Below are 10,092 nucleotides of genomic sequence, written 5' to 3'. Positions count from 1 at the left end.
CTTGTTGTTAACTGAGGTCTTGAGTAATGGCTCTTGACTCATTATCTGGTCAAATATATGCATTTGTGTTGAGTCATTTAAGGGGAGGGGATATGAAGGATCCAGAGGAAAGAATACAGATGTTAGTGAAATAACTGATGATATCAGCCATACCACGTAGGGCTAACTCTATAAGGATTGAGAAAGTATATTATCCATTTTATAATTAAAAAAATCTGCATTTATATTATCCATATCTGTATATGGTATGTGACTAATCCCTAATGAATACACATGAATATGCACATATACTGTAAGTGGACTTGGGTAGACCTGGTGTACTTTAGTCGACGTTGAAAGAGCAAGACAGGTGAAAGAGGCAGCAATGGTTGTTTTATAAGCTGTTTAACTAAGAAAGACGAATTTGAGCAAGAGTCAGGCCAAACTTGCTGAGAACATTTATTGCTGCCAGTTGAGATTAACGAAGTGTAGACCCTCTTTGCCAAGAGGGGCACCACCTCATTCTTTTGGCGTAGGCCTTTGTTGCTGGGCTGTCACAGTCAGGCTGGCGGGATGCCATTGGCCCTTTTTCTGGAACGTCTCGGTGGTGTTGCCTGCTCTCCAGTGACTAGCTTTTGCTGCACAGTTTGAAGCCGCTTCATTTTTGTTTTTTGCCTTCGAGCAGTTCTCTGTTTTTTAGTTTTTAAGAAACTATCCTCTAATTGGTATAGAAAGTCTTCAATTCGTCCAACCTAGAAGAAATAAACAGATACAACAAGATTCATTGTTGTTTCCCCAGGTTTTGTGTACTTAGGAAAATGGTGAGGAATTTAAAAGTAAACGGCACATACAGGTCCATGTTGGAACAGAACTGGCGGAGACAGACACAATTAAATGTAAAAGCCCCCTTTTTGTTTTAATTTCAGGGTCCTTTGTTTTACGAACGTGAAGCAGACATGCAGGAATTTGCTTTACCACTCAGTCCTATATATTGGGGATGGGACTGGGGCTTATCATCACCTGCTGTCTTTACTGATCAGTAAAACCAGGGATTTCGAAAAGGAATAAATGGTGAAAAAATTATTCAATTTTCTAAAAGAATAATGAAACAAAATCTACTCCCCTCAAAACCAGAGATTCTAGCACTGGTATACCCCAGGCCAACTTGGGAAAAAATGAATATTCCACATTGTCTTAGCAAGAGCCATTTCTCTTTTAAATCAAAAGTTGAAATAAAATAAGATAAAATAACGATATACAAAACAGTAGTTCTTAGAAATAAATTATTTGTCTTTCTCCAAAGAAAACTTATCATTATTCAGTGACAGTTGGTTGAATGTATTATACTATTTATCAGAGTAAAACAGTTTACATATCTGCTGAGTTGGGCTTTCATGATGAATAACAATTCATACTTAACCCTGATTCCCAAGACCTGCATATTGTATTAGTCTAAAATCACTCACTGAAGAACCTGTTGTCGTAAAGTTAGCTCAAAGCTAGAGCACTTACTCTTCAAGGTATATTAACATATTGTCTACTTAAGATAAAAGCACTTACAAGTTCAATTTTCCAATTTTGAGCTCTACTTTTAAATCACTTGATTTATCATTCAGAGTAATATCCAAAAGATAATTCAGATTGTCAAAAAGAGAGTAATAAATGGTAGCACTCATTTATATGTTATAGTTAGGTCTTGTATCACACAAGGTGATGAAAACTGTCCATTGGTTTCCTTAAGAAAATAAGATAATTTATTTATGTGAAAACAATTCTTTTTGAAAACCTAAAATTACTTCAGGTAAATTTTTCCAAAAGTACATATTTATGATATCTGATTATTGCAGCAATCATCAAAATGATTGACAGAATATTTTTGGATCCTTTCATGAAGTCAATGAATTATTCTGTGTATTCCATCCATTTTTACTATCCAACTTACACCAAAACCATAAGTGAAAAATTAACACAGAGCACAATCAAAATAAACACGATGGATAGCACTTTACTGTTACTTCGATAGAGTTGATTACTCACTCATGTTATTTGCACTGACAATGTATGGTTTAAGTCAAAGCTCTTTACAGTGATAATGTTTGCAGTCAGTCCAAGTACAGTTACAATTACAACCCTAATGCAACAAGAAAAACTTCCTTCAATGATACAGAAAAATAATTGTTTTAAAGTATCCATTAGGTGGCTGCTATCTTTTTTAAAGATTGTGTTTATTAAGAGCAGTGTTGACTAACTGGTTTGCCTTTCATTAAAAAAGACAAAGAAGAAACACAAGCTATGTCATTGGAATAGAGAGTACTGCTGAATTAAACTGGGAGGGCTAGAGTACAGACTATGTACATGTCTCACCTGGCCTAGGTGTTCACCTCCTGCCTGGTCTGTCTACATGCTATCCTTTTAACCCATTCTCCTAATAATACTCATTCTCCTAATAAATAATACCCATTCTCCTAATAAAAAGAATGATCTTTTTAAAATGTATATCTGGTCACATTTCCCCCTGCTTAAAATGCCTAAGGGATTCCCAAGCCCTTAACATGATCTACACAGCTCTGGGTGATCTGGTTACACTTCTGTCTCTAATTCTGTCTCCTGTCACTACATTTGCCTTAGCCCTGTGGTACATCTCTCAGTTTTCTAAACACAACCGTGCAGCATTCTCTGCACCCTTGATCTTCCTAATTCTATGCCCTCTGATGGAATACTCCCCTTGGAACCCTTACATATCCTCTGGATTTCAGGTTCAACATCAGTGCCTCAGGGACATACTTCTTGATAACCCAGACCAGGTTGGGGCTCTCAGTAACATATTCGCACAGCAGCCGATTCATCTCTTTGCATATTGTAAGTTTTTACTTAATTGTTTATAATGATTTATATAATATCTATCTTCCCGTCTGGGCTTGCTCCATAAGGCAGGCAGCTAGGTCCATGGTGTTCACTATTCCCAATAACTAGGATATGGTAGACCCTCAACAATCCTACTCTCTGATAATAGAGCTGAAGACATCAGTGTGTTCAGAAACCCATGTGTTTTTCCATACTCAGTGATGACTGGTATGAAGCATATCAGAAGGCTTTCTTTTCTCTTAAAGATTAATCACTTTCATAATCCATCATTCTATTACCATTGTTTAGCTTTGAGTCTAGGCAAGGTAATAACAAGGTGTGGTCTCCGTACCAAACAAAACAACCAAAAGTAGAAAGGGCACTGGGAAAGGAGTCAGGAGTGTTGAGTTCTGTTCTTGGCCTGGCTTATAATCTTGATCTGTGACACCAGAAAAGTCACTGGCCTTTCTGAGCTTCAGTTTTCACCAGCCTTTAGTAAAGAAAGGGTTAGCCTGGATAATTTCCAAGGACACACCAAGCCAAAAAATTCCATGACTTGTACTCACATCAGATTTAAGTTTGTCCAGTCTTAAGATGTGCCCTTACAATTTTCAAACCAGAGGTTATTCTCTTAGATTATACCATTAGATGAATGACAGAACATGCAGTAAAGTAAGTCAGTTTTAGCTTCTGTACTTACTGAAGTGTAGGAGAGCTGCAACATGTTTTTAGTAAAGCTGGTTCTTTATTTTCTTTTTTTAAGTCAAGGAAGGAAAAATGATGGTTGAAGAGAAAATAGATTCATATAACTAAGAAGAACAGATTGCAAATGATAGAAATTTCTATAAAGCCCTTAGGGAAATAAAACACAAAGAAATATGTAAGGAAGGAAATGAGCCAGTTTTTGGAGCAGAGGCCTTATTAGACCTTCTTTTTAGTATAGGGTCTACTTGCTTAACTTTATCAGATAGTCTCCTTGGTCATTCTGGGTCTAATTTTCCCATTTGCAAAATGGGCAGATTAAAAAAAAAAAAAAAGGGCAGATAACATTTTCTTGTCTGTCTGTGCGCCAGTGCTGACTTGGAATTACTGAGATGTGAATATCAGACCAAATGAGTTTGTAGAGAATTTGGGGATTCCGGATGATTGAGGGGAACTGAAGTTCTTAGTAAAAGGGCAGATTCTCACCTATCATATGGTTGTCAATCATAATTCTCATCAAAGAGTTAGGAAATTGTTATTGACTGGTTTCTGAGGATTTTTAAATTCTTATGCACAAAAGTCTGTCAGTCATGACTTACTGTGGAGTCAAAAGTTCAGAACAAAGATGACTTTGAAACCATAAAAGAGAAGACAGCCTGAGAAGTACAGGAAATTTCAAAGTTGAAATTCTAACAGTACAAAAACAAATAATACCAATTAGGAAGAAATGTGGAGGTAACTAAACAGACCAATATATATTACAGGAAAATTTCTAGTCAGCTCAGATCTCAAAGGAAGTACTTTCATTCTTTCATGAAAATATTTATTGAACATCTACTGTGTACAATATTTGGCACTGTACTAAGGTGATAAGCAAAAATATCGAGATGGTTGTTTATGAGGAACTCATTCATGTAGGAGAGGCTGTTAATGAAAACATGATTGCAACAAAGCATGAATGTTTATATAAGAATTATGTACAAAAAATTGTGTTAGCAAAAATGTCAGAACAGTGAATTCTATCTGAAGGAATGTGGAGGTGTATTGGAGGTGATAGGAGCTGGGTCTTTGCCAGGACAAGAAACTCATTCCAGACAGAGGAAATGGCATCCAAAAAAGCAAGGTTGTGAAAGAACATGGGCTATTTGATAGGAGTGGGTCACATAGCATAGATGTGGGCATGGGGGAACAGAGAGTAGAGATATACACAGCAGGAAATATAGATTGGGGTCAGCTTATAAAAAGTTGAAAAATACTTAGCTATGTGGTTAGGAAGATAAATCTGGTACATTGTGTGGGGTGGAATGCAGCCAGGGAGACTAGAAGCAGGTGGATCAATTAGGGCCCAGTGCAATATGATATGAAAAATACTATTGGGGCCTGCATCAAGGATTTAAGAGATGTTTGGGAAGTAAGAGCTATAGTCTTGATGAAAAATTCTGTGTTGGGGTTAGAAGGCAAGCAGAATTAGTAATGACTCTGAAGTTTCTCATTTGAGACATTTGATGGTATCTTAATGAGGTAAGGAATAAAATTCAATGAACAGTTTTAGGGAAAAAGGATGAGATTGATTAGTGAGAAATGTAAGAGGTAGAAAAAGGTCCCATAATCAGGAATGTGTTAAAAAAAAATGGACCTATAATAATAGCCTAGTACTAGGCTAAAAGTCAGAATGATGAAAACTCCTAATAGAAAAGAAAAAACAACCCACTGTTTTGTAGTTTACCATGTGAAAAGCATTTTGGCAGTTAAACAGTCCTAAGACAAACAAAAAATGACGCTTTCAGTTATTCAGAACAAAAAGGTGGTCATGGCAGAGGGACAGCCTGCTGGGTCAAAGTCAGATATATCTGGGTTGGAATCCCAGCTCCAGCATGTTCTTGGTGACTTTTGGGCAAACTTATTTAATTTCTTGGAACGAAAGTTTCTTCATCGTCAATTGCTTCACGGGGTCCTAATGAGATTAAATTAAACAGTTTATGTGAAGTATTTGCATAGGTTTGAATTGCTATTATTTAGTGGTAGTATTAATACTTGAATCTGGAAGTGTATGCCCAGTAAATAGAAAAAAATACAAATAAATAAAACATACCTATAAAAGTGAAATAAAATTAAAAGCTAAACAACTTTATCTAATAGTTCTTGTGTTTTTGACCTCCACTCTGTGGAGGTTGCTGCCTCAGTAACTGTGCTAAGTGTAGGTGTTTGACATACTTTAAAGTCTTGTGATTAGATCTCAAAATTCCACTATATAACAGACAAAATTAAGAGGGGGCAGAGAAAGGAGTGGGAAGATATGAGTTTCTGATAGTACATATTAGCTGCAAATTCAATGTAAATCAACAGTATTCCCTGGTTACCCAAAACTGATCTGATTATAGACTACAATATTTAAAATGTGTCTCAAAGGGGGCGATAGTTTTTTCCCTTTTCTGGTCAGGTCCTGTTTCATATGGGCTATCATACTCGGTTCTGGGTATGTCCAGGGTCTTAACTCCAAATTGTATGATGAAACGTTGGAGGATCTGGAGGTGTTTACTGGGGAGAAGAGAATACATAACAGGAATCTGTGATATCTTTAGGTATATCAGCATCGTTATGTGAAGGGGTGATGAATTTGTGTTAGTTTATACATTTGAAAGAGTATTATCTAGAATTACGAGTTTGATTCTCAGTTCTTTCACTGGTGATGTGACTTAAATTCTGAACTTTAATTTTCTCATCTCTAGTGGAAATAACAAATTAATAACCAGAGTCTATTTACAGGGTTTTTGTGAGGATTAAATGGCTTGATGTTTGTGGAAAGCTCTTCATAAATGTCTAAGTCCTCTACAAGGATTATAATAGCACATTGTGTAGTGCCTGGTGGTTTCATAATAGGTTCTCAATAAATATCTGTTGAAGTGATAAACAGCTGAATGAGTAGTTAAATGAATAAAAAAGTAGATATTATATTTTCACAACTGTATAGAAAATGGAAGGGGTTTTAGGGTAAGGTATAGTGACCCGCATCACCAGAGATTGGAAATCAAACATTAGATGACTTTTTGGGCAGGTATGAATTATTTGGGTCATGTGTGAGCTGGGGGTTGGATTAAAGAAGCTTTTAACATCCATTCCAACTTTAAGGTACTACTTTAATGATGTTTAGTTTGGCCTGGATTCACTCTACAGAAATGTGCTCAGTGGAAGGACACGTTGCAGTTTGCCTTGTACCACATTGGAGAAGCACTATGGAAATGAGAGGGATCCAACCACTTCTGTTGTTGTAGTTTTGTATATAAAGAAAGGTATCGAACTGGTTGATATAAACACCCATGGATAATAGGGTTCTCAGTACTTCGTTATATTTTACTTATAAAACGATCATATCTATAAGACCTATATCTTTTTCTCCAGATGTATCAATATTTTATCTTGCATCCAAAGGACCCCTATTACGGATTAGCTTAACACTAGAAGGTAGTTTATAGCACGCTTTCTTTCTTACCCTATTAACTGCTTCATATTATTCAATCATCAGATGATTCGTTAATGATTTTTTTAGCATATCGAAACTTAAGATTTTTCTACTAGATTCCAGGATAAAATGCAACGTTTTTACAGATTAAAATGTTTTCCCACATAAAACCACTTCATAGTCACTTTCAGTATAGGCGTGATAAAAAGTACTTGAATATTTTCTCCAATAATCTTTTACTATAAAATTGGTTTGTATCTTTTGTGTAGGTGGGAAGTATGGGGATGCCCTGAGGTCAGGAGACCCTCTGTTCACTTGAGAGCTTTCTTGTGAAGGAGGATTGCTACTGACACTCTCATTTTGTGGGGCTGACTGGCTTCATTTGCACATTGATCCAACCTATTTTCATTTGGTAATTGAAGGCATGTGAGCCAGAGGTGAAAGCAATAGTACCAGTTTCCATTTCTTATGCAAAGGCTGGCCATGAGACCAAGGGCCTTGCTGGGGGAGAAACTGAGTTTTAGAACAGAGAGAGTTAGAAATGGGGACAAACTAAGGAAAAAAATGACAAGAATCTCAACACAAGCAAAGCTGATAAGAGATGATAACAGAAAGGGACACACAGCCGTGGCCTAATAGAGCTTTGGAAGGGGAGTCATTCAGATGTGGTGAGGGGGAGGAGAGTCACTGTGAAGATCTGGGTGGCCCTTTCCCTCCCAGAGTCATTTAAAATGAAACACTACTGGGATGAGTTGAATTTCGTTCCCTCGAAATTCCTGTGTTGGCGTCTTAACCCCCAGTATTTCAGGATGTACCTTTATTTGGAGATAGGGTTTTTATAGAGGCCATCAAGTTAAAATGAGGTCTTTAGGGTGGGCCTTAACCCCAAATGACTGGATAACGGGATATTTGGACCCAGTCACTCACACAGGGAGACTAACTTATGAAGATGAAGGCAGTGGTTGAGGTGATGCTCCTACAGCCAAGGTACGATAAAGATTGCCAGCAAACCACCAGAAACGAGGGGAGAGGCATGGAACTGATTCTTCCTCACAGCCCTCAGAAGGTACCAACCCTGCTGACACTTTGAATTTGGACTATCAACCTCCAGAACTGTGATGATAAACTTCTGTTGTTCAAGCCACTCAGTTTGTGGTACTTTGTTACAGCAGTCTTAGCAAATTAATACAGCTATAGACAGTCCCTGACTTATGATGGTTCGACTCAGAATTTTTCGACTTTATGATGATGCAAAAACAATATGCATTCAGTAGAGACCGGATTTTGAATTTTGGTCTTTTCCTGGGCTAGCAGTATGGGGTCTGATACTCCTGTGATACTGGACAGCTGCAGTGAGCTGCAGTGAGCTGCAGCTCCCTGTCAGCCCCGTGACCCGAGGGTAAACAACCCATACACTTATAACCATCCTGTCCCCATACAACCGTCCTAGTTTTCACTTTCAGTACAGTATTCAGTATTGTAAATTACATGAGCTACTCAATACTTACTATAAAATAGGCTTTGTGTTAGATGATCTTGCCCAACTGTAGGCTAATTTAAGTGTTCTGAGCACATTTAAGGTAGGTTAGGCTAAGCTATGATGTTCAGAAGGTTAGACGTATTAAGTAATTTCCAACTCACAGTATTTTTTAATTTATGATGGGTTTATTGAAATGTAACCCCAGTGTAAGTTGAGGAGATCTGTACTAAGCCATATAGCTCAATTAAGTTCTAATTTTCCCCTCATACATAACTTTGATGATTTCTACCTTTCACTTTTCCTGTCGGTTGATGCTCCCTACTTTGGTGGTGCCCCCTGCACAGGCTTAGTATATACCTTGGGAAACAGTGTAGTTTCTTTCCAATAATGGCAATTAGAGGAGGTTGATCTCAAACATAAACGCATGGGTAAATTACGCAGAGAAGGAAGACACTGGGCTTGAAATGGGACTTCCTATTGGATTTCATGTAGTCTGGATTTAGGAGAGAAGATTAGGTATGTTTGTACATGTTCATGCATCAGGAATTGGGTGCACAAAGGATTTTTTTTTTTTAAATAAAGCTTTTAAAGATGTCTTCTAAGAAGACAAAAGATAGATGAAATAAGAATTGGATCCTCAGGAATAAATATCATGTTTCTATGACTGTAGTGGTGGTTACAGAACGAGGATGTTTTTCCAGCGGTTAGCAGTGTGGACCACAGTGGATTTGATAACATTAGTTTCCTTGCTCTGTTCCAGTTTAGTTTCCAGACCAAATGCTTTTAAATATTTATCATCCAAAATGGTTTGAATTTTAATTCTTATTAGAATGACAATTGTTTTCAAACAGGCTTGAAATTAATTTCTAAAATAAACTTAGTTTCTGAAACAGAGTTGTTTCTGCTATTCATAGTATAGCAGTTTCCTTTAGCTTTTGGCTAGCATTCAAACAGGCAAACAAGCCTCATATTTCTCCATTTAAATTTAGTGAATTTTGTATGTTAGTTGGTATTTTAGTCATAAAAAAGTACAATGTGGAAATCTAGGTCATCTACCTGTGATATGTTACAAAATGTGCAAAAAACTTCCAGCTAAACTGTATTACCAAGTCCTAATTGAAAATTCCCATAATGATAGCACTTTAAAGAAATTATGTTTAGCATACAGTTAAAGCGCAATTATGAAACCTTGCTATCACTTCGTTCACGAAACAATGTATCATGGCTTTTTAAAATTTTAGTTTTGGGGATTTCCCTGATGTTCCAGTGGTAAAGAATCTGCCTTCCAATGCAGGGGATGCAGGTTCGATCCCTGGTGGGGGGACTAAGATCCCACATGCCGTGGGGCAACTAAGCCTGCACGCCACAACTACTGAGCTCTTGAGCCTCAACTAGAGAGCCCATGTGCCACAAAGTACAGAGACCACGTGCCCTGGAGCCCGCGCCACAACTAGAGAAGAGAAAACCCGCACGCCATAACTAGAGAGAAGCCCATGCGCTGCAGTGAAGAGCCTGTGTCCCCCAATGAGCGCCGCAACGAAAGATCCCATGTGCTGCAAGGAAGATCTTGTGTGCTGCAACGAAGAACCAACACAGCCAAATAAATAAATATTTAAAAAAATAAAAT

The 10,092-nt window shown here is 37.4% G+C and overlaps 1 protein-coding gene across 1 annotated transcript in view; it reads right to left on the bottom strand.

Moving 5' to 3' along the window:
• Positions 1–539: 539 nt before the first annotated feature.
• SPATA16 (spermatogenesis associated 16) overlaps positions 540–10,092 on the bottom strand; it is a 223,503-nt gene continuing 213,950 nt past the window's right edge. Inside the window, exon 10 of the mRNA XM_060010153.1 lies at positions 540–731. Coding sequence (XP_059866136.1) covers positions 540–731 — 192 coding nt within the window. The remainder of the gene's footprint in view (positions 732–10,092) is intronic.

Source organism: Delphinus delphis, chromosome 4 (genome assembly GCF_949987515.2).
Source record: "Delphinus delphis chromosome 4, mDelDel1.2, whole genome shotgun sequence".
Taxonomy (NCBI): Eukaryota; Metazoa; Chordata; class Mammalia; order Artiodactyla; family Delphinidae; genus Delphinus; species Delphinus delphis.
This window is presented reverse-complemented; position numbering and strand designations above follow the sequence as displayed.